We start from the raw sequence: 24678 nt of genomic DNA, 5'->3' as shown, positions 1-24678 counted from the left end.
CCAGGTGTGGAGGTACACAGCTGTCATCCCAGCACTTGGGGGGGGGGTAGAGGCTGGAGGATCAGGTGGTCAAGGTCATCCTCAGTTACTTATACAGCTGGAGGCCAGGCTGGGCTACAAGAGACCTTGATTAAAAAATAAATAAAACAAGCTGGGTGTGGTGGTATATACCTTTAATCCCAGCACTCAGTAGGCCAGATCTCTGTGAATTCAAAGCCAGCCTGGTCTATATAGTGAGTTCTAGGCCAGCCAGAATCACATGGTGTGAGAAAAAGCATAAGCCTTCCTTTTTAATTCTTCCTTCTTGTTCTCTACCACAGGGTCCCCGAGGATTACAGGGCCCCCCTGGGCCTCCTGGCCGGGAAGGCAAGACAGTGAGTGACTTCTGGGTTCTTGAGTTATGCTGCTCACCACCAGCACCTAATACACACCCTGGCTTTGTTCCCTCTGGGTCTCCTGTTAGCTGAGGGACCTGAGCATTGGAGGCGGGCAGTGGATGCTCTACTGAGTATACAGTGAAGGGATCTGGCAGGTCATAGCTTCATGGGGACCTGAGAACAGGGGAATGCTTGGCCTGGGATCTGAAGTGTAGGCAGGAGCAGATGAGGCGCAGCCTGAGCAGCACAGCATATAAAAAATAATCCTGAAGCTGTGCATGCCAGTGTATGCCTGTAACTCCAGAACTGGGGAGATGAGGCAGGAGAATCAGAAGTTCAAGGTCATCCTTTAACTTCTGCATAAGGTAAAGTGCTTACCATCAGGTCTGGTGACCTGAGTTCAGTTCCGGGACTGACCTGATGGGAGCAGAGAACTGATTTCCGCAAGTTGTCCTCTGACCTCCACATATGAGCCATGGTGTGCGTGCACACACGTGTACACACACGTGTGTACACACACACACACACACACACTCTAAATAAATAAATAAATAAATAAATAAATAAATAAATAAATAAATAAATAAATAAATAAAATGCTTTAAAATTAAAACACTAGCCAGATGTGGTGGCACTGACTTTAATTCCAGCCTAGTGAGTACCAGGCCATCCAGGGCTACACAGCAAGAGCCTGCCTCAACAAAAACAAAAACAAAAACAAAAACAAAACAAAACAAGAACGTAGCCCCTGGGAAAGGAGTCAGTAGAAGGTAGAACACATCAGTCAAGATGGATGACAGTTGACGTGCAGGAGGAAGGCCCTGACAAATTTGTCCTTGACTGTGGCCTCACTTTCTTCATAGGGCCGAGCTGGAGCCGATGGGGCTCGGGGTCTCCCGGGAGACACAGGACCTAAGGTGGGTGATGGGGCCAGGACTGGATGGGGGTGGAGAGTGTGAAGGTCAGGGGCTCAAGGCAGCTGCTGTGTCTTCTGACAGGGTGACCGGGGCTTTGACGGCCTTCCAGGGCTGCCTGGTGAGAAGGGCCAGAGGGTGAGTGTGTGAGGTGCCTTGGCATAGCCATGCCCTGTCCCAGCATCCAACGCACCATTAGCATCAGAGTGTCACACACTGTCTGAACATTCACGTCCCCACACTGAGCTTCCCTTCTGAAGAGAGTGGTTCCTGCACGTGCTAATCCATTCAAATGTCCCCGCTTCTCTGCTCTAGGGTGACTTTGGACACGTAGGGCAACCTGGTCCCCCAGGAGAGGATGGCAAAAAGGTAAGTTGGAGGAAGGTTTAGGAATAAGGCTGGTTTGGAGGTTCAGAAACCTGAGGAACGCAGGGCGGTGGTGGCGCCCGCCTTTAGCCCCAGCACTCGGGAGGCAAAGGCAGGCGGATCTCTGTGAGTTCGAGGACAACCTGGTCTACAGAGCGAGATCCAGGAAAGGCGCAAAACTACACAGAGAAACCCTGTCTCGAAAAACCAAAAAAAAGAAACCTGAAGAACAAGGGCTTGGGTGATGGCTCAGCAGAAGAGCTCTTGCCTTGAATCCCTCAGCATGCTGGGAAAATGGCTCAATGGTAGAGTCCCAGCATAGAATCCTTCAGTGAGAGGCTGGGGGGTGCGGCTCAGTGGTGGAGCACCTGCCTAAAATCCCCCAGTGAGGAGCTGGGACCTTGGCTAGGTGGTGGAGTATTTGCCTACCATATATGAAGCCCTGGCTTCTATTCCTAGCATTGAAAAAAAAAATGAAACAGAAGCTGAATGGTATCTGGGGACTGGCTTGGGGCTGGGTTGGAGGAGCAGGAACCCCAGGGGCCTTACGAGACAGCCCTGGAACTGACAGCTAGCTTTAGGGTTAGGATGTGGGATGCTAAGTTGAGGCCTGGCGTCTGTGAGTTCAGTCTGCAGGAATATGGAGACATCCAACCGACTCTGAGAGGGGATCCCAGTGAGGGGAGGTTGTACCCCAGGGGCTGTACTTCCTCACTCCAAATAATAGTGACACTTTCCACAGGGCCTGCAGGGACCTCCAGGGCCCACTGGCCAGGCTGGAGAGCCGGTGAGTATTGGGGGACCCCAGACGCCTCTGCTTGTGGAGGGGAAGGGAGAAATCCCCTTGGGCCATGAAACTTTTAACAGTATACACCTCTGATGCTGGGGTTATGTGGCCCTTTCTTTGCAGGGTCCCCGAGGTCTGATTGGCCCCAGAGGCCTCCCTGGACCCCTGGGACGCCCGGTGAGAATCTTGCTGACTCTCATGTGTTTTATCCTGACCTGTCTTCTTCTCACACCCTCCCCCCATGTGTGTGTGTGTGTGTGTGTGTGTGTGTGTGTGTGTGTGTGTGCACAGCCCACGTGCGGAGATCAGGTTCTCTCCTTCACCATGTGGGTCCCTGGAATCGAACTCAGGTTATCAGGCTTGACAGCCAGTGCCTTTACCCACTGAACGACCTCACAGCCTCCCTGTTCCCTGGCTCCTCATTTCTGTGCATGATGTGCACATGCGTGTGTGTGAATGTGATTGCCTGCACCACAATGCGGATGAAACGCGAAAGTCGGAGGACAGTTAGGATTGATGGTTTTCCGTCTTGTTTGAGGGTTTTTCTGTTGTTTTTCCACCGTGTCCCTGAGGCTAGCTGGCCTGCAAGCTTCTCATCTCCCTGCAGGGGATTGCAAATGCTAATGCTACCTGTCAGGCTTCTGCATGGATTCTGGGGATTTGAACTCAGACCTTCATGCTTGTGCAGCAAGGGCCTTGACTGTCTCCCCAGCCGGAATATTCTTTCTCTTGCCTGGTGTTTCCTTTTCTACATGTTTCTTAGCAGCTCATACCCAGATCCTGATCTGTCCTCACAGGGTGTGACCGGAAGTGACGGTGCACCAGGTGCCAAAGGCAACGTGGTGAGTGTCCTGACATCTGTTCCCATGCTCTTCCCACAGTCCAAGCCCACGGTCGTCTATAGCCTTGTCTACTTGGAACTCTCCTGACCCGCCACACCCTGTCCCCTCCTGGCTTCACTGAACCCACCCCTTCCCCCACAGGGTCCTCCCGGAGAACCAGGTCCCCCAGGACAGCAAGGAAACCACGGCTCCCAGGTTCAAACCCTCTGTCCCGACAATGGGGGAGTTGTGGTCGGCTGAGCCACAGTCCTCCTTTGCCCAGTTTTGCTGCCCATCTCTCTTCTCACGATTCCCTCACCCTCTTTTTATCCCAGGGAATTCCAGGCCCTCAGGGGCCCATTGGCACTCCTGGGGAAAAGGTAAGTGGCTTTTCGCATGTCATCAGGAGAAGCTTCTCTCAAGGGCCCCTTTGAGGGACTTCCTGCTGATGAATAGTCACATTCCAGAAGCCAGCCCAGAGTGACAGAGTGGCATTGTTGGGGGAGGGTTTCCAGCAGAATCTCACCAAGGCTGGCAGACAGAGGAGTCCTTGTTAGCACAGAAGCCCTCACAGAAGGGACTCAAAAGATGCTAAGGCAGGACAGCCCTTCCTGGGGACCAGAGTGCTCTGTCTTTGTCCCTCTGCACATCTGTGGCTTGCTTTCCTGGCAGATACCCTTGTGTGCGGGTGTGCACATGATCTCTCCAGTGTGCCTGTGTGTGTGCGTGTGTGTGTGTGTGTGTGTGTGTGTGTGTGTGTGTGTGTGTGTGTGCGTGCGTGCGTGCGTGTGTGTGTCTTAGTTTGCTTCTCGGTTGCTGCAGTAAAACACTAACTTGAGAGGACAGGGCTCATTTGACCTTTGCTTCCGTGTTATTGAGGGAAGTCAAGGCAGGAATCTGGAGGCAGGAACTGAAGCACAGGACACAGAGGAGTTCTGCTTATTGGCTTGCTCAGCCTGATTTCTTGTACAGCCCAGGACCACCTGCCCAAGGTGATACCACTGACAGTGGGCTGGACCCTTCCATAGCATCATCAATCAAGAAAATGCCCCACTTCCTGCCAACATCTGATAGGTCCCAGGGTGGACACAGAGCTGCAAAGCCAATCAGATCCTTCCAGGAATTTAGAAGCAAGAGGCGTGGAAACTGGGACTAGAACCTTCTCAGGGCTGCCTAAGCAGCTGTGGGCAGGATGCACTTCCTTCCTTTTCTTTCTTTCTTTCTTTCTTTCTTTCTTTCTTTCTTTCTTTCTTTCTTTCTTTCTTTCTCTCTCTCTCTCTCTCTCTCTCTCTCTCTCTCTCTCTCTCTCTTTCTTTCTTTCTTTCTTTCTTTCTTTCTTTCTTTTTTGCTTTTCAAGACAGAGTTTCTCTCTGTAGCCCTGGCTGTCCTGGAACTCACTCTGTAGACCAGGTTGGCCTCGAACCTGGAGACCCGCCTGCTTCTGCCTCCAGAGTGCTGGGATTAAAGGTCTGTGCCACCACACCCAGTGGGATGTACTTTCAAAGAAAGGCATCTTAAAGATGTGACACACCCCTGCAGTCCTACCAATGGAGTATGAACCAACCTGGACTAGACTGCAGACTTTGTCTCAATCAATCAATCAATCAATCAATCAGTAAAATAAAGCAAAGAAACAAAACAAAAGGGTGTGGATGAGAAGCTCCTGACAGCAGTGTATTTCATACTGTTTGTGTCCTTCGTGGTGCTGGGCCTTGTGCGTGATAGGCAAGCACTCTACTATGGAGCTACGTCCCAGCTCCTCACTAGGGATGAAGGAGATCTGTCACTGGGCCATTCCCTCAGCCTTCTCATGTTGTGTTTACATCTCTCCCAGATAAGGAGGATTTCAGAAGCTCAGAGAGTGCAAGCTGGTTTACCAGAGTCACGAGCAGCAAACATGGGCGGAGCTGGGACCCACACCTGTGTTACAGGCTCACCCTGAGCTGCCTGGGTGGAGCCCTCCTGTCCAGGCTCGGAGGCTACTCTTACTGTTCCTCTGCTTTCAGGGTCCCCCAGGAAACCCCGGAATTCCAGGTGTCCCAGGAGCTGAGGGTCCCCCGGTGAGAACCAGGAGCTGGGACAAGGGGAAGGTTTAGGAATTTGTATGTCAGATTTGGGCCTTTGATGAGTTGATATGCTTCTCCACCAGGGTCACCCAGGCCATGAGGGTCCCACAGGAGAAAAGGGGGCCCAGGTGAGTGACCAGGAAGGTGGCTGGGCTGGGGAAGAGGAGTACTAAGTAGCCATGGGTCAGTGAGGAGGCAGAGGGCACTGGAACAGGGATGGTTGGATAGCATTGATCTTATTTTCCTTTCAGGGTCCACCAGGGTCAGCAGGCCCTCTGGGCTATCCTGGACCTCGGGGTGTGAAGGTAGGTAACAGTGGAGAGTTTGAAGGTAGGAAAGTTCATTAATTAGTGTTGGTGTCAGAAAACCAACTTAGTGCCTGTTGGTGGTCCCAGTATTTGGGAGGCAGAGGCAAGAAGATTGCTGTGAGATTGAAGCTAGCCTGGGGTATACAGTGAGTTCTAGGCCAGCCAGGGCTGAATTGCATTCTTGTGTTTTGAGACCTCACAAACCAAATACTAACAAAACACACACACACACACACACACACACACACACACACCTATAATTCCAATATGAGGGGCTGTGTGGGTCTAGGGTGGTTTGGGGAAGACACAGAGAAGGATCAGGATTTGTTTTAAAAAACAATTTATTTAGCCGGGCGGTGGTGGCTCACGCCTTTAATCCCAGCACTCGGGAGGCAGAGCCAGGCGGATCTCTGTGAGTTCGAGGCCAGCCTGGTCTCCAAAGCGAGTTCCAGGAAAGGCGCAAAGCTACACAGAGAAACCCTGTCTCGAAAAACCAAAAAAAAAAAAAAAAAAAAAAAACAATTTATTTATCTTTGTTTTATGTGCATTGGTGTATGCATGTATGTCTGTGTGAGGGTGTCAGATCTCAGAGTTACAGACAGTTGTTAGCTGCCATGTGGGTGCTGGGAATTGAACCCAGGTCCTCTGGTAGAGCAGTTGTGCTCTTAACCACTGAGCCATCTCTCCAGCCCCAGGATCAGGATTTTAAGATCAGCCTCAGCTATACATGTTTGAAGGCAGCCTGTCTCAAAATAAGAATTCCAATGAAGGCAGGGGCTGTAGCTCAGCTGGTGACAGAATGCTTGCCTAGCATGCATGGAAGCCCAGTTCCATCTCCACACCCTACACACTCAGTGGTGTATGACCGTTGTCCTAGTGTTGAGGAGGTGGAGGCAGAGGGATTGGGAGTTCAGTGTCATCCTTAGCTTTTAGTGAGTTTGAAACCAGCCTGGGCTAAATGAGACTCTGTCTCAAAAACAAAATGAAACAAAACAAAACAAAAACCACTCCAGCACTTGGGAGGCAGAAGCAGGAGGATCTCTGTGCTTTCTAGGCCATCCTGGTCTACATAGCAAATTCCAGGCTGGGGGATGGTGGTGGTGGAGGCGGGCGTGGTTTAGCTACAATCTCAAAAACAAAACAATATAAACAAACAAATGAAAAAATAGTATACTAATGGCTCTGTTTTATTGTTAGTTACTTTTGTTCATCTTTTTCTTTGCTTAATTTAAAAATTGGATTTTATGAGCGTTTGATATGTGCACAGAGGAGGCAACCCAGATAAGAGCTGCGTCTTATCACCTTCTGGCAAGCCCTGGGGATTCCCTAGCTTGTTTTGCAGAGAAGTGGGGGCGTAGGGCTGCAGCTTGTGCTGCATCTGAATCTAGTTACTTGTAGCCAAGGGAGGGGTCAGTGGCGGCCAAAAGCTCTCTTTACTGTGGTCCGGTGAATTACTGTGGGGCTGCAGAAAGCCCTGCTGTTTCCAAACACATAGTTGCATCAGCTCCAACCGCTAGTTCATTCTTCAGCTAAGCCCAATTCCATCTGAGCCAAGGGCAGTTTGTCCGTGTGGTACAGGCCGGAAGTCAGTCCAGAGCATGCACGGGATAGTCACGCTGTCGCCAGGCACAGAGTCTCCTTGTGGCCAGCACAATGGGGGAAACTCTCCCCTGCCTTTGGAATGAGGCTGGACTCTGGAATGTTCTTTCCGCTGCCAGAAGGAACTGTGGACACTGTGTCCTCAGGAAGTAGAAATGAATGGCAAGGAGATTCAGCTTTCCCTGTTCCCCCTACGCATATGAACTTGGGGCAGGTGGTGGCTACCAGGCATGCAGTGGGTAGGGAAGCTGAGCAAGTACACTGAAGGGCTCTGGGGAGACAGGACCATATCCTCCAGGGCTCCCCACCACACACTAGATGTCTTGCAACTGTTCTAGTAATTTTAGGTCAAGGGAGGAAGTCTAGAACCTTCCTTAAGCTGGGAAGGAGACTGAGAGCTCATTTAAAATTTTTTTAGGGTACCTCTGGCAACCGGGGTCTCCAAGGAGAGAAAGGAGAAAGGGTGAGAAGGAAGGGGTTCATTGGAGGGGAGGGAGAGGGAGCCCCATAAAGAGACCCTGGCTGCGGCCCTTCCCTAAAGCCCTGACTTCTGACCTGTGCCTCCCTCCGCCCTCTTTCTCTTCTATTACCCACTGTCTCCCTTCTTCTCTCTTCTCCATCTCCATCTCGATTTTTATCTCTCCCCCAGGGAGAGGATGGCTTTCCTGGCTTCAAGGGTGATGGGGGACCAAAAGGTGACCGGGTAAGACCAGCTCTAGATGAGGGGCCGTGTGGGTCTAGGGTGGTCTGGGGAAGACCACTCAGAGGGAATGAGCTGGGGTTAAACAGAGGATGGTAGAGTAGGAACGACAGACGAGCATTTCGGTCCTTTCTTTTTTATTTCAGGGAAACCCAGGACTCCCAGGTCCCAGAGGAGAGGATGGTCCAGAAGGACAAAAGGGGCCCGAGGGACTGGCTGGGGACGAGGGTCCCCCAGGAGCAGCAGGGGAGAAGGTGAATAGACAGGGCTTCCTTACGTCGTCGTTCATTGCCCACCTCTGCACCTTGCTGCTGCCCCACCTCCCGATATGGAGGTGGAACCAGGGATTTTCACATGTTAGAAAACAGCTGTACTGTAGAGCCACACCCCAGCCCCTCACTGGGGGGTTCTAGGCAGGGGCTCTACCACTGAGCCACACCCCAGCCCCTCACTGGGGGGTTTTAGGCAGGGGTTCTACCAGTGAGCCATACCCCCAGCCCCTCACTGGGGGATTCTAGGCAGGGGCTTTACCACTGAGCCACACCCCAGCCCCTCACTGGGGGATTCTAGGCAGGGGCTCTACCACTGAGCCACACCCCAGCCCCTCACTGGGGGATTCTAGGCAGGGACTCTACCACTGAGCCACACCCCAGCCCCTCACTGGGGGATTCTAGGCAGGGGCTTTACCACTGAGCCACACCCCAGCCCCTCACTGGGGGACTCTAGGCAGGGGCTCTACCACTCAGCCACACCCCAGCCCCTCACTGGGGGGTTCTGCGCAGGGGTGTAAGGCTTATCTAAGCCTCTGTCATAATTTCTTTGCTGTGCATTGTAGAGCAATTCCTTGTATACACCTGTGTTTTAATCTCCACAGCTACTCTGTGTAATAGACATTTTAAAGATTCATTTTGTTTTTGCAGGTCATAGTGGTGCATCCCTTTAATCCCAGCCCTGGTGGGCTGGGACAAAGGCAGGTAGATCTCTATGAGTTTGAGGCCAGTCATGTCCATCTACATCACGAGCTCTAGGAGAGTCAGAGCTACCCAGTGAGACACTGTCTCAAAAAAAGGACATTTTTATTTATTTATATTTTTTATTTTTGTTTTTTGAGACAGGGTTTCACTGTGTAGCCCTGGCTGTCCTGGAACTCACTCTGTAGACCAGACTGGCCTTGAACTCACAGAGATCCACCTGCCTCTGCCTCCTGAGTGCTGGGATTGAAGGTGTGCACCACCACAGCCCAGCAAAAAAGGGAAAAATTATTTTTATGTTTAATTGTGTCTCTCCATGTGAGTCATTCACACGTGAGTGTAGGTGCCTCCAGAGGCCATTCCCTGAGCAAGGCCACAGGTGGCTGTGAGCCTCTTGATGAGGGTGCTGGGAACCAAACTGCGGAGCCATCTCTCCAGCCCCTGTAATCAGCATTTTATCCTCACCCTACCGATGAGGACACTGGTGTGCCTGGGTGAGTGAGCTCCTCGCAGGGACACCCTCGCAGCATTCAGCTGCTCACTCACTGTGCAGCCATTTCGACCTTCCCCTCTAGCCTCTAGCGTGCAATGTCTGACGTTGTCCTACAATCTTTTTTTCTATAGGGCAAGCTTGGGGTGCCAGGCCTCCCAGGTTACCCAGGACGCCCAGGACCTAAGGTAAGAGGCCTTGGAACTGGGGGTGGGCGGGGGACAGGTAGACTGACACCTATGGGTCCAGGATGTGGACTGAGGGGTGAGCGGTACGGCTCATAGGTGAGTGAGAGAGCGTAAAATAGGATCCGGGCATCATGGACTTGTTCACAGATAGTCACTGCTTATGACCTACATGACCTTGAGGGAGGCTCTTCTGTAAGCGAGTGTTGCAGCTCTGGTGTGTGTGTGTGTGTGTGTGTGTGAGGGGGGTATCCTGACTGCTCGGGGAGTCAGGCTATTCCTTGAGCTGCTAGGACAGCTCTGGCAGCTGGAGCTGCAATGGGACAGCTCAGCTCTGGAGGGGAAGGGATCCTGACTGCTCAGGGACTCAGGCTATACCTTGAGTTGGGGTGCAGTGGGGGATGGTCTCCGGGCAGGATATAGCCACTCTGCTCCACTCCCGGAGAGCTGCTGCCGCTGATTAAAAGTCCCCACTTAAGGGGGCTTCCCAGCAGAGCTCTGTTTCTTCTCTGGCCCAAGATGTTGCTTCTTCTGCTTCACTTTGCTAAAGGGGAAACCCCTGCAGAAATGTAGCAATCTCCTCCAGCTCTGGCAAAACGTTGTTACTTTTTTTGCTCTGCCTTGCTCAGCCCCCTAAGGGAACGTCTCTGCAAGGTTTTTTCTGCTCAGTCCCCTAAGGGATGTCTCAGCAAGGTTCTTCTCTGCACCAGCAAATGAAGATTTTCACACCCAAGACTCTTTGAGAAAGAGATTTATTTGGGAAGGAGGAGTCCAGGAGAGTGGCTGCCTATACCAGGGTGGGAAAGAACAGCCCACAACTGAACAGGCAGAGTTTTTTTTGTTTTTGTTTTTGTTTTTTTGTTTGTTTGTTTGTTTTTTTGTTTTTTCGAGACAGGGTTTCTCTGTGTAGCTTTGCGCCTTTTCTGAAACTCGCTCTGTAGACCAGGCTGGCCTCGAACTCACAGAGATCCGCCTGCCTCTGCCTCCCAAATGCTGGGATTAAAGGCGTGTGCCACCACCGCCAGGCTCAGGCAGGGTTTCTTAGGGGCAGTTTCTCCAGGGAACAGACTTTCTGTTCAGGGATTGGTTAGTTTTTCCTGCTTAGGGATTGGTTAGTTTCGTTGGTCAGGGGCAGAGATGGCTCTGATTTCAGAACCAAACTTTTTCTTTCACTGGCTTTTCTTAGTTTTTTGGCTCTAATTCTAAGATCAAGGCATATTTCTTTCACTGGCTCTGATCCTAGGGACAAAGTGTGTTTCTTTGACACTGGTTTCAGAGTCAGGGCATGTTTCTTTGGTTCTGGGTTCAGGGGTAAAGTGTTTCTTTCACTGGCTCAGGTCTCAGATCTAGGCTGTGTTTCTCTCACTGGTTCTGGACTCCAGGATCAAGTGGGTTTCTTTAGCTGGCCCCCTTTCCCTACATCTTCAGCCCATTTTTTCAGCTGCTGACTAGCGGTGCCTGTGATGTCTGCCTTATTCACTTGATGATGATTTTTGGTGTGGTTGTTTGGTCCATCAACTAGACGCATGTATTAGACTGTTGTTTTTTGTTTTTTTTGTTTTTTGTTTTTTTAAGATTTATTTATTTATTATGTATACAGTGTTCTGTCTGCACGTATGCCTGCAGGCCAGAAGAGGGCACCAGATCTCATTACAGATGGTTGTGAGCCACCATGTGGTTGCTGGGAATTGAACTCAGGACCTCTGGAAGAGCAGTCAGTGCTTCTAACCCCTGAGCCATCTCTCCAGCCCCGTATTAGACTGTTTTTTACTGCTATAACAAAAATATTTGAAGCTAGATATTTTATGAAGAAAAAAGGTCTAGTTAGCATAGTTTTCAAAATCAGAGGACTCCACTGATTCAACCCTAGGTAAAGTCCCTCCCTGGCTGAATTACCTTATTAGGGAATGATGTCATAATGAAAGGAGGTATGAGTTAGAGTGATCCAGAGATGGGATGGCCACACTTACTCCTTAATAACCACCCTCCAAAGACTAGGGAGATAGCTGTCAGTACGGTGCTTGCCATGAATTTGAGTCCCAGCTCCCATGTGAAAAGCCTTGTGTGGTGGCACACATCTGTAACCTCAGCACTGGGGAGGTGGAGAGGAGGGTCCCTGGAGATCAATGGCCAGCCAGGCTAGTCAATGAGCAAGCTCCTGGCTCAGTGAGAGACTTTATCTCGAAGAGTTAAGGTGGAGGGGCTGAGGAGATGGATCAGTGGAGAGAGAGCTCGCTGCAACAAGCATGTGAGTTCAAATCTCCATCACCCACTTACACATCCAGGCGGCAGAAATGGCTCAGCAGTGGAGAACTCTTGCTGCCCTTCCAGAGCTCAGTTCTCCACATTTACGTTGCGAGCTCACAACTGCCTATGACCTCAGCCCCAGGGGACCTGACGTAGTCTGTCCTCTGGCAGCACTCCTACATATGTCTCTCTCTCTCTCTCTCTCTCTCTCTCTCTCTCTCTCTCTCTCACACACACACACACACACACACACACACACACACTAAAACAAAACTCCTTTAAATAGGAAAGAAAAAAAATTCAGGCAAGGCCTTGTGTGTGCACACACCCAGGGCTGTGGGGGGCTGAAACACGAGGATCACTGGGGCTTGCTGTCCACCAGTCTAACTCCATGTTCAGAGAGAGACCCTGTCTCAAAGGAATATGATGGAGAGCAATACAGGAGGATATCAGGTATCCTGGTGTCTGGCCTCTGCTTGGACACATATTCATTACTGTCTTGGTTTGAGTTTTTATTGCTGTGACGAGACACCATGACCATGGCATCTTTTATAAAGAAAACATTTAATTGAGGTGGCTCGCTTACAGTTCAGAGGTTCAGTCCATTGTCATCATGGTGGGGAGCATGGCAGTGTGCAGGCAGATGTGGTGCTGCATCAGGAAGTTGACTGAAAGTCACACTAAGGAAGCTTGGGCAAAAGAGACCTTAAAGCCCGCCCCCACAGTGACACACTTCCTCCAACAAGACCACACCCCCAATGGCACCACTTCCTTTGGGAGCCATTTTCTTTCAAACTACCACATATACCATGTGTGCACACACATGCACACTCACACACATACACACACACATACTAAAGTGGAGCACAGTCAAAGAAGACACCCAGCATTGACTTCCAGCTTCCACATGCGTGTGCACACACAGGAACACACATACACCAAACAAAAATCTCAGATGAGTAAGATAATTCAGTAGATAATGATGCTTGCCTCCAAACCCGCGGACCTGAGTTTGATCCCCAGCACCCACATGGTAGGAGAGAACTGACTCCTGCGAGTTGTCTTCTGACCTCCACGTGTGTGCTGTGACTCACATGCACCAGAAAATAAATAAATATAGTAAAAGTGTCTTAGTTTTACTGAGACAGAGTCTCACTGGGTATAGACCAAACTGGTCTTTAACACACAGAGATCCACCTGCCTCAGTCTCCTGCGTGGTTGCCATCAAAATGTTTTTTAAATACATTTTCTAAATGTTTTTTGAGATTTTATTTATTTTTATTTTATGTGTATAGGTGTTTGCCTTAATATATGTCTGCGCATCATAGATGCATGCAGTGCCTGCAGAGGCCAGAAGAGGGCGTTAGATCCCTGGAACTGGAGTTACAGGATGCTGTGAGCCTGCCTTGTGGGTGCTGGGAAGCAAACCCAGGTCCTCTGGAAGAGCAGCCAGTGCTCTTGCCTGCTGAACCATCTCTCCAGCTCCTTTAAAAACCTTCTTATGGGATCTAACTGGGTCCCATGAGAACTCTGTTAATCCCTTCTGGTTAGTCCTAATGACCTAAAGACCTCCCACTACACTATGCCCCTTAAAGGTCCCCCACCCATATTCCCACACTAAGGATCAAGCTGCCAGCACAGACCAGTGGGGAGGGCGCACAAAGATGTTGGAATCCTAACAGCTGAACCTCACAGAAATGAGGTCTGTCCAGTCTTGAATTGATTATAACCTAACACAGTGTACTTATGCAGAAATGTGGTTATGTAGAAACACACGTACCAGTGTTATGAGGAACAAGAGTGCGTGAGAGATTGTGCTTTCTGTCTGAGCCACACCCCAGACTACATCATGGGCAACTGAACATGTCTGTTTATGTAAAGTCACTTGGGAACTTGAAGATTTGTGGGAGCAAATGTGAATGCAGCATTCTCTTTTAAAAACTACATTAATGGGCCCGGCGTGGTGGTGCATGCCTTTGATCCTGGCACTCTGGAGGCAGAGGCAGGTGGATCTCTGAGTCTGAGGCTAGTCTGGTCTCCAGAGTGAGTTCCCAGACAGCTAGGGATGTTACACAGAGAAACTCTGTCTGGAAAAAAAACCAAACAAATTACATTTATGGGCTGCAGAGATGCTCAGATGTTAAGAGCATTTGCTGTTATTGCAGAGAACCTGGGTTCAGTTCCCAGCACTACATGGTGGCTGTAATTCTAGCTCCAGGGGGTCCAGTGCCCTTTTCTGTTCCCCATGGGCACTAGGTGCAGACACACTAAAGGACAACTCGGGGAGTCAGCTCTCTCCTTCCACCATGTGGGTGCTGCAGATCAAACTCAGGCCATTAGGATTGGTAACCAGCACCTTGACCCACCGAACCATCTCACCGGAAACAGAATTCTTCCTGTGTAGCTAGAGTTTTTCTGCCTGGCCCACAGTCAGGACAAATCTCTCTCACCTGTCAGTTCCACAGCCGCTCAGACTGGACCAAGTAAACACAGAGACTTATATTGGTTGCAAACTGTATGGCCGTGGCAGGCTTCTTGCTAACTGTTCTTACAGCTTCAATTAATCCATTTCTATAAATCTATACCTTGCCACGTGGCTCGTGGCTTACTGGCATCTTCATATGCTGCTTGTCCTGGTGGCGTCTGGCAGTGTCTCTCTGACTCAGCCTTCCACTTCCCAGCTTTATTCTCCTCCTTGTCCCGCCTACACTTCCTGCCTGGCCAATGGCCAATCAGTGTTTTATTTATTGACTAATTAGCAACACATTTGCCATACAGAACTTCCCACAGCATTCCTGAGTTCCATGTTTTTGCTGTTTGGAGTTGACATGGTTGTCTTGCTCACACCTCACTGGAGACTAACTTTTGTCATCAAGAAATATTTGGCTCATGGTCTTGAGTGGCCTGTGACTTTCAGCTTCTGGTGGCAGGATGAAGGAGGTAGACAGGAGCCACTCACATCATGAACCAGGAAAGTGGGGACAGGGGAGAGGTGGGGAGAGAAGAGACAGGAGGGAGGGAGAGAAAGAAAAGGGGAGAGAGAAAAGGGAGAAGGAGAGGGAGAAGGGGGACACAGAGAGACACAGGCACCCAATCCCACTGGAAGACACCCCCATGGCCTAACGACCTCCCACAAACTCCCACCCCACTTTTGTTGGCCTTCCTGTTGCTTGTTGTGTGTGTGTTCATGTTCAGTTGTGTGTTGGCCTCCGTGTGTGCAGGCATACCTGAGCATGGAAGCTGGACGATTGATGTCCAGTGTCTTCCCATCACTCCCACCTTATATATCGAGGCAGGGTCTCTCACTTGAACCCAGAGCTCACCGATGCCAGTTGTCTAGCTAGCCAGCTTGTTCCTTCGGGGACTCCCTGTCTCTACTTCCGGAGTGCCACACCACCCACCAGCCCCTCTTGTTTTTTGTTGAGACAGGGTCTCATGTAGCTCAGGCTAGCCGCACACTTGGTATGTAGACGAGGCTGACCTTGAACTCCTGATCCTCCTGTTTCACTGTGAATGCTGGGACCACAGGCAGATGCCACCACACCTGTGTTATGTGGTGCTGCTGGTGGAGCTCAGGACTTCCTGCACGCGAGGCAGGTGTTTTACTCGATGAAAGGGGAGAATGATAGAATAGCCCCCTGACATTGTTCTGTGGCTTCTGTATGTGCACCTGCACACACTCACGCACACGCATCACATACACATGCACATAAAAGTTGTAAATGATGAGTGATGGCTTTGTGTACCCCTAAGAGAAGAACACTTACGGCGAGAGAAGGGACGTGTGCAAAGGTTCTGGGATGGGAGCATGCTAGCGTACCTGGGGAGTTTGGAGGAGGGCAGTGTGGCTGCTGTGGGGAGGACGGTGGAGGGCCCCTCTGAGGAGACTGGGGCTGGAGGTGATGCAAGAAAGCTGAAGAATGGAGCCAGGGACCAATTCTGCTTGATGCTCACTAATCCCAGAATCTCATGTTTAATTCTCTCTGTTCAGGGATCTACTGGATTTCCTGGACCCCTGGGACCGCTGGGGGAGAAGGGCAAAAGGGTGAGTTGTGATCCGGGGGGTATGGGGAGGGTCGGCCTGGCCCAAGGGAGCAGCTTGTGTATGCCAGGAGGTGGGTGTTGGGACAGTTTGTGCTTGTCAGACTAAGTCCTCCTCTGTCAATCAGGGCAGTCTAGACACTCCCACAGGCTTTGCCACAGGCTGCCCTGATCCAGGCAATCCCTCACTGAGACTCTCCCTGGATGGTTCCAGATTGCCTCAAGCTGACAATTCAAACTAACCATCACAGGGCTGGAGCAATGGCTCAGTTAAGAACACTGGCTGCTCCCAGGGGACTGGAGTTTGATTCTCAGCACCCCGTCAGGTGTCCCACAATCATCTATCTGTAGCTCTGGCTCCAGGGGATCTGATGCCGTCTTCTGGCCTCTGGGAACACCTGCCCTTTTATGCACTGACCCACACACACACAGAGACACACAGAGACACACACAGACACACACAGACACACACAGACACACACAAATAACTCTTACAAAAAAACCTAACTGGCACATCTCCACCCCTTGTCAACTGGATATACTAACACATTGATTTAAATCCATAACTCCTGTCCCCAGAGTCTCATGCTTATTTCTGAATGTAAAATATAATCTAACCTGGAAGACCTTGTGGTCTTTCAAACTGCCAGTGCTTTAAAAGTCAAATACAAGCCGGGCGGTGGTGCCACACACCTTTAATCCCAGCACTCGGGGGGGGGGGGGGCAGAGGGAGGATAATCTCTGTGAGTGAGGCCAGCCTGGTCTACAAAGTGAGTTCCAGGACAGTCAGAGCTGTAATATGAGAAACCCTGTCTTGATGCCCCCCGCCCAAAAAAACCCAAACCAAAAAGTCAACTATAAAAACAAATTACAGTGCCATAGAGATAATTCCCATTCCACAAGGGAAGAATGGTAAAGGAATACTGGACCAAGGCAAGACTGAAACCCAGCGGGGCAAACACCAAATTCTGTAGCTCCATGTCGGGTATCTGGGACTTCTGTTTTAAAGGCTTAGATGGCTCCACCCCTCCAGTATTGCTGCCTACGACACGCACCTCTCCTTTGGGCTAGTTTCACTCCCTGAACAGTTTTTCCTTTGTAGATGTCCTTGTGTACATACATTCCCACCTGTGGACACTTGTGTGCACGTGTTCTCACGAAGCACAGGGCCGTTCTCACTTTCTGTTCTGACTCGCTCTCCAGGGCAAAGCAGGGCAGCCAGGGGACGAAGGAGAACGCGGTGTGCCGGTAAGGAAATGCTCACACGGGGGCACAGGTCTGAGGGGAGATGGGGTCGCCAAGCCCTGGGTGGGCAGGGAAGGGGTTGGGCCCTGCCCCTGTCCCTGGTGGAGTTGGAGGGATTCTGGAGGAAGGGACCCATGTGCGGTGTCCTCTCCCAGGCCCACCTACCTTCTCACTTTTCTTTTTTTCTTTTTCTTTTTTAAAATTTCTTTCTATGCAGGGCGCCCGAGGAGACCGGGGACAGCCAGGGGCCACAGGCCAGCCTGGCCCCAAGGTATGGGAGTGAGTGGGGGATAGGGGATGACCAAGGGACCTTTGTCTATCTCAGGCTAACTCAGGTCCCTGCCCAGTCCTCCCAGCTGAGTCTGTTCTGGGCTTGAAGCTCGTTTCTTCTGTTCTAGGGTGATGTGGGCCAAAACGGGTCTCCTGGGGCCCCTGGAGAAAAGGTGAGTGAAAGTGTGTGTGAGTTAGTGTGATTCTGAGCAGTGCATGAGAGTGTCTGTGAATGAGTTCAGCCTCCAAGGCCAGAGATCTATGAGTTCAGTTCCCAGCTGTGCCACTTGCCTGCTGTGTGACCTTGGGCAAGTTGCTTAACTTCTCTTTGCATCAGTTTCTTCCTTTATAAAATAGGGTAACCGTGGTCCCCTCTCAGTGGGCTGCAGTGAGTGGTGAATAAGATGACATGCCATGAGCCAGTGCTCAGCACCACATCCTGCATTCTGTAGGTGCTCAATGTGTGCTGGCTTTAAAGAAAACAAACTCACTTTGTGTTTGTGTGATTGTGGAGATCAGAGGACAACTCTTTATTCCCTCCATCCGCCTGTGGGATCTAGGGATGGAACTTAGGCCAGGGCTTTATCAGAGCCATCTTGCCAGCACTGTACGAACTTTTAAGGTCTTCCCCCCCCCCCCCCCCAGACAGGGTTTCTCTGTGTAACAGTCCTGGCTTTCCTGGATCTCGCTCTGTAGACCAGGTTGACCTTGAACTCACAGAGATCCACCTGCTTCTGCCTCCCAAGTGCTGGGATTAAAGGCGTGTGCCACCACTGCCAGGCTTTAAGGTCATTTTTGTGGGATTTAGATGCAAGACACTCAGGAGGGATGAAGTAATGATTTTTGGTTCCATTTCAGGGTCTTCCAGGTCTGCAAGGTCCCCCAGGATTCCCTGGACCAAAGGGCCCCCCAGTGAGTGATGCACCCTGACTGAGGCAGTGGGGAAGGGTGCAGGGTGGCGCTGCTCCGGTTCTAAACCTTCGTTCCCTCTTCCTTCGTTCCCCAGGGTCCTCAGGGGAAAGATGGGGTACCTGGACACCCTGGGCAAAGAGGAGAATTGGTAAGTGACCCTTGACCTCTGACTCCCGACTGTGTTGGGCCCTTGTGTATGGAGGGGGCGGTGCATGTGCTACCATGTGGAGACCAGAAAAGGATGCTGGGTATCTTCCTCTGTCTCTCTCCATCTTACCTTTTGGGACTGAGCCTGAAGCTTGCCATTTTGGCTAGGTTGTCTGGCCAACAATTCCCAAGATCACCTGTCTCCACTCTACAGTGCTGGGGTTACCGGCATGAGAACTATGCGTGGCTTTTACGTGGGTGCTGGGGACTCGCGCTCAGGTTCTCTTACACGGGGCTCACTGACTAGGTTAGACTGGTTTTCCAGTGAGCCCCAGGGAGCCACCGGTCTCCACCTCCCCGTCGCCGGGATGAGGAGTGGGACATAGCACACCTGCCTCTCTGCATGGATGCTGGGAAGCCGAACAGGGCATCTTACACACTGAGCTGTCTCCCCAGGCCCTTGGGCTCTCCTTTTCTCCTTCCCATGTGATACCCCTTTCTCTTTCTCTCCTTAGGGCTTCCAAGGTCAGACGGGCCCCCCTGGACCAGCTGGCGTCCTTGGTCCTCAGGTCAGAGTGGGCTCCACCAACCTTTCTCCATTTTTCATCACCCAAGGACACGTGGAGCTGGAGGTCTCCCCACCTCCAGGCTGCTCAAGATATCCCTTGCTTGTTTCCAGGGAAAGGTAGGGGACGTGGGGCCTCTGGGTGAGAGGGGCCCTCCAGGGCCCCCTGGACCTCCTGGTGAACAAGGTCTTCCAGGCACAGAAGGCAGAGAAGGGGCCAAGGTAAGACCTTGGATAAACTCCCCAAAGTCATCACCCAAACCACAGGGTTCACGTTGTGGGAGGAGTAGCTGGAAATTAGCGTCTTGGGGAGGGCCCAGAGTCTGGCGGAGACATCCCACTTCTGAGGCTAACTTCCCTCCCTTGGCTCTCTACAGGGTGAGCTAGGACCCCTGGGGTCCCCTGGGAAGGAGGGGCCACCTGGGCCCATGGGCTTTCCTGGTCCCCAAGGAGCCCCCGGTGACCCAGTGAGTATCTTTGGCGCATCCTCTGGAGTGTGGTGCTGAGGGGTGGCTACAGTGATGGCAGACTGGAGGGGGCTGGGTAAAGAGACGTTGGTGGTGGCCAGTGAGATGGTTCAGCAGGTGAGGAGGCTTGCTGCCAAGCCTGAAGACCTGAGTTCGGTCCCCAAGACCCACGTGGTAGAAGGAGAGAACTGACTCTTGATAGTTGTTCTCTGACCTTGTCAAGTGTGCCACGGCAGGTGTGAGCGCGCGCACACACACACACACACACACACACACACACACACACATAAAGACATGGTAGTGGCGGAGACCTGGAGCAGACAGATCTGCAGAACTCAGGGCCCACCTGCCATAGGTCTAGGAATAGTGAGAGTTCCCCAAAGTGAAGGCAAATCCTTGGGGTCCCGGAAGATCTTCTGACTGGTCATTTCTTCCCCCAGGGACCCATTGGTTTGAAGGGTGACAAGGGTCCCCCCGGACCTGTTGGGGCCAATGTAAGTATAAGCACACTGGCCGGGTAGGGAGAGGGCTGGCAAGGGCGGTGTCTTCAGAGCTTCATGCCCTCAGGGAAGAGCTTGAGCTGCAGGGGAATGTGGGCCTGGAGCACACCCGGTTCTGACCCCCATGACCTGAGTCTCACCGGGAAGCCTCAGCTTCTTCCTCTAAAATAGCCATCAAAGGACTGGGTGGGGAGCTGGCTCAGTGTCACACAAGCATGGGGACCTGAGTTTGGAACCCTAGCACCTGAGAGAATGTCGGTGGGCATGGTGGCCCACCTGTAATTCCAGCCTGGGAAGCCAGAGACAAAGGGGTCCCCAGAGGAAGCCTGTTAGTGGGACTAGCCACATCAGCACACCCTGGGTTTGACTGAGAGGCTCTGCCTCAATAGACATGGTGGGAAATGAGGATGAGGCCTGACATCAACCTCAGCACCACATGCATACGTGTGCACATGCACTCACACATGTGCATACACACACACACACACACACACACACACACACAAATGGAAAAAGAAAGGTATTATATGGGCTGCATGTGATAGTGTGGGAAGTTGAGGCAATAGGATTGTGAATTTGGGGCTAGCCTGGTCTACTTACTGAGGCCCTGTTAAAGGGAAGGGAAGGAGGGAGGGAGGAAGAAAGGAAAGGGAGATGAAGTGGAAAGGAACACAAATGAAAAAGAACAGAGAACATGGAGTGCTGGGAAGAGCATTTTAAACAGCTTGTTGTGGGAGGCATCTCGGAGGTCGTATTTGAGCCAGGACCTGGAGGAGATGAGCATGGAGTCCTGTGGATACCTGGGGGAGCATGTGCGAAGACCCTGGGGATAGGACCATGCTCTACAGGTTTGAGGAGCAGCGAGGTCTGTGTAGCTGGGGCTGAGTGAGTGAGGAGAGGTTTTATGCAGGGCTTCACGGTCCTCAAGTTGAGGAAGGTTTGTGTAGAGGGTCATTCCTAAGGTGCTCAAGGGTGCCCTCTGGCTGTGTGTAAGATATGACACTGGTGCCAAAGCCCGGTCATTTTAAACATTCCTGGCCCTCCACCCCTTTTCCAGGGCTCCCCGGGCGAGCGTGGTCCTGTGGGCCCTTCTGGCGGCATTGGTCTTCCTGGCCAGAGTGGTGGGCAAGGCCCTATTGGTCCTGCTGGTGAGAAGGGGTCTCCGGTAAGTGTCTGTTGGGTGACTTTTTCTGGGGAGAGGTGAGCAAGCATCTACTCACTCCAGATAGGACATCAACAACTGACCAAGGGACTTCTATTTCTGTGGGCTGGAGAGAGGGGATGACTCAGTGGGTAGCACTTACTGCTCTTGCAGAGTACCTAAGATCCATTCCCAGCATACACATTGGTGGGCTCATAGCTGCCTGTAACTCCAACTCCCCATGATCTGTTACCCACTTCTGGCCTCCATGGGCAATTATGCTCATATGTAAATACTTACCCTTTCACATATACATACATATATATATAATTAAAAATAAAATAAACTTAAAAAATCAGTTCTTAAAATGATCTTTCCCAAGTCCATCTTAATGAAGCTGGGAGTTTATTGGGATTACTGACAGGAGCATGGGTGAGGAGTGACTTACAAAATATGACTGACTCAAAAGTAGCTGCATCACTGAATGGCCATCTCAGTCTGGCTCATGGCTCAGAAGAGCTACATCCCTGGAGTTCCCTGTGCAACTTGCAGGCAGTTTGATAGGCCAAAGACTCTCCTTGGCAGTTGTTAACTGCTTCTACAGCCTTGAGGAAGGGGGACTGGTGAATCCTGTAAGTTTCAGGAACTTTCTGAGACTTGCGGGTTGTTTGTATCCTAAGACTTAAGGAGTTCTTTTCAAGATGAAAAATTTCAATTTTAAAGAAATGGTTATACAGATGTCCTCCTCTGTGTTCCCTGCTCCTAACTTCTCTCCTTCCTCTTTCTCCATCAGGGAGAACGGGGTGCCCCTGGTCCCACTGGCAAAGATGGTATCCCAGGGCTGCCGGGACTTCAGGGACCCCCTGGAGCTGCGGGTCCTTCTGGTGAGGAAGGAGACAAGGTGAGGAGACTAGGAGAAGGACAGTCCAGGGAGAGAGTGGGTCTGATGGGGGCTGGACACTTCCTAATGTGTTTGTCCTTCAGGGGGAAGTAGGGATGCCTGGTCACAAGGGAAGCAAAGGAGATAAAGGAGATGCGGTGAGTGGGGACCCCCAGGGAGGTGTTCTCATGGGAGGAGATATGGGGTGGCCTGGACTTTCTGCTTCCCTCAGCCTAGTTTTGGCACCTAGCTCACTGGAGCTAAAGGTCCAAAGATCCCCATGTGAGCACTGTTTGAGCTCTGAGAGAGCAGGAGAGTAAGAAAGACCTCTCTAGGGATGGTGACGTGGCTCAGTGGGAAAAGGTGTTGCCACTAAACCCGATGACCTGCATTCCATCCCCAGGACCTTCGTGGTAAAAAAAAACAATCAACTCTTATAAGCTGCCACATACATGCACACACACATACAAAATACACAAATAAAATAAAAATTTAGAGGAAGGCCCCTCTGGGTCTCAAAATCTCCTATCCATGGTAAAAATCTACCACAGCCTGGAGCCCTTCAGCCATCTCCCCAGAACTCAAGCTCTACTCCAGCACCAACAGGTTTCACTCCATCCGAGGGGAAGGTTTGTTTTATTTTGCCTTTTTTTTTTTTTAGATAAAAGCGTTCATGTGTAACCCAGGCTGGCCTCAAACTTGCTGTGTAGCTGAGGCTGACTTGACTCCAGATCCTCCTGAGTGCTGGGATCACAGGCATGTACCACCATGCTCAGCTCTGATAGAATTTTCTATTTTGTTTCCCACTTCAGGGCCCACCCGGACCAACAGGGATAAGGGGTCCAGCGGGTCATCCAGGCCCCCCGGTGAGTGCTCCCACCAAGTGACTACACCCTGGATCCTTGAAGGAAGACAGTGTGCCACTCTTCTGAATAAAATCCCAGCATCCTTGCCCAGCCTTGGTGTCCCCTCAGTGCCAACACCCATGATGAACTCAATTCTGACCTTGAATCCCATTTCAGCCCATCCTCTCTGCTTTCTGCTTTGATCTTCATCCAAATCAAATACCCAAAGCATGCAAATCCTCACTTCACCCTGTTCTCCCCACTCCAATGCTGGCCTCAAATGGGAACTTGAACTTTGAATTAGACTCCAGCCTTGCCTTAGTTAATTTTCTGCCACTGTTACAAAATCGCTGAGGCTTAAGTGATTTATCGGAGTGACTTATGGAGGCTAAGAAATCCCTAACAGTGGTGGTGGCATCTGGCCAGGGTCTTCTTGCTTTATTGCAACATAGTGTATTATTATCAAGTATGTGAACTCGGGTCTTTTCTTGATCCTTTTTTTTTTTTTTTTTTTTTAAGCTGAGGACCGAACCCAGGGCCTTGTGCTTGCTAGGCAAGCGCTCTACCACTGAGCTAAATCCCCAACCCCATCTTGATCTTCTTATAAAACCACTAATACACCATTGTGGGGCCCCACCCTCATGACTGCATCTGATGCTAAGGACTTTCATAAGGCCCTACGTCCAAATATTCTCAACATATGTCTTAGTTAGGGTGTCTGTTGCTGTGAAGAGAGACCATGACTACAGCAACTCTTATAAAGGAAAACATTTAACTGGGGCTGGCTACAGGTCAGAGGTTTAGTCCATTATCTTCATGTTGGGTAGCATGGTGGTGTGCAGGCAGACATGGTGTTGGAGAGGTAGCTGAGAGTTCTACATCTGGATCTGCAGGCAGCAGGTAGAGAATTGAGACACACTGAGATGCAAAGCCCACCCCCTAGTGGCACTTCCTCCAGCAAGATCACACCCACTCCAACAAGGCCTCACCTCCTAATAGTGCCACTCTCTATGGGCCTATGGGGGACATTTTAATTCAAACCACCACAACATATGAACTTGGAAGGAGGCTGGGGATGTGATTTAGTTGGCAGAGTGCTTGCCTATCATGCACAAAGTCCCGAGTTTCATCCCTAGCACTCCATAGCAGAAGGGTCATGAGTTCAAGGTCATTCTCAGCTACAAAGTGACTTTGACGTCAGTCTGGGCTCCGTGAGAGCCTGTCTCAAAGCAACATATGAATTCTGGGATCAAGGTTCTAATACATCACCTTTGGGTTTTGTTGAGTAGGCTGATCCAAATCTTTCCCTGAGGCCCTGATATATGGAGAAAGAACATAGTTCTTCCTCTAAACCAGGAACATGGTTGTCAGAGCCAGCAATGGACTGGGGCCAGGGCCTTGGGGGAGCTGCGGCTTCAGATCCTAAGACCCCAACTCTTTCCACCCTAAAGACCCTAAAGTCATCAGGCCCAGGGCTGCTATGTGCTGGTCAAAGACACCCCTGAGGAACCCTGTGCCCCCTCGTTAACGCTCACTGATTAGCTTCTTCTGACTTCGTTCCATTGTGTTACAGCTTTCTGCTGACCTTGTCCCATTTTCCCTTTCAGAAAAAAATGTATATAAGATGCTCTATTTCTTTTGTAGGGAGGGGGATTTTTTGAGACAGGCTTTCTCTTTGTAACAGCCCTGGCTGTCCTGGAACTCGCTCTGTAGCCCAGGCTGGCCTCGAACTCACAGAGATCCGCCTGCCTCTGCCTCCCGAGTGCTGGGATTAAAGGCGTGCGCCACCACCGCCATCTTGATGCTGCATTTTCTAATAAGCTTGCTTAGCGTA

The 24678-nt window shown here is 51.0% G+C and overlaps 1 protein-coding gene across 1 annotated transcript in view; it reads left to right on the top strand.

Moving 5' to 3' along the window:
- Positions 1-24678, top strand: part of Col5a3 (collagen type V alpha 3 chain) — a 53249-nt gene that overhangs the window by 17704 nt on the left and 10867 nt on the right. The window contains exons 16-45 of the mRNA XM_059267403.1: positions 321-374; positions 1241-1294; positions 1376-1429; positions 1607-1660; positions 2400-2444; positions 2568-2621; positions 3242-3286; positions 3428-3481; positions 3601-3645; positions 5272-5325; positions 5415-5459; positions 5583-5636; positions 7657-7701; positions 7888-7941; positions 8085-8192; positions 9534-9587; positions 15823-15876; positions 17076-17120; positions 17335-17388; positions 17516-17560; positions 18246-18299; positions 18394-18447; positions 18962-19015; positions 19126-19233; positions 19389-19478; positions 19919-19972; positions 21036-21143; positions 21913-22020; positions 22104-22157; positions 22812-22865. Coding sequence (XP_059123386.1) covers positions 321-374; positions 1241-1294; positions 1376-1429; positions 1607-1660; positions 2400-2444; positions 2568-2621; positions 3242-3286; positions 3428-3481; positions 3601-3645; positions 5272-5325; positions 5415-5459; positions 5583-5636; positions 7657-7701; positions 7888-7941; positions 8085-8192; positions 9534-9587; positions 15823-15876; positions 17076-17120; positions 17335-17388; positions 17516-17560; positions 18246-18299; positions 18394-18447; positions 18962-19015; positions 19126-19233; positions 19389-19478; positions 19919-19972; positions 21036-21143; positions 21913-22020; positions 22104-22157; positions 22812-22865 — 1809 coding nt within the window. The remainder of the gene's footprint in view (positions 1-320; positions 375-1240; positions 1295-1375; positions 1430-1606; positions 1661-2399; positions 2445-2567; positions 2622-3241; positions 3287-3427; positions 3482-3600; positions 3646-5271; positions 5326-5414; positions 5460-5582; positions 5637-7656; positions 7702-7887; positions 7942-8084; positions 8193-9533; positions 9588-15822; positions 15877-17075; positions 17121-17334; positions 17389-17515; positions 17561-18245; positions 18300-18393; positions 18448-18961; positions 19016-19125; positions 19234-19388; positions 19479-19918; positions 19973-21035; positions 21144-21912; positions 22021-22103; positions 22158-22811; positions 22866-24678) is intronic.

This window comes from Peromyscus eremicus, chromosome 7, assembly GCF_949786415.1.
Source record: "Peromyscus eremicus chromosome 7, PerEre_H2_v1, whole genome shotgun sequence".
NCBI classification, from domain to species: Eukaryota; Metazoa; Chordata; class Mammalia; order Rodentia; family Cricetidae; genus Peromyscus; species Peromyscus eremicus.
The sequence above is the reverse complement of the archived record's forward strand: the minus strand, read 5'-3'. Positions and strand labels throughout refer to the sequence as shown.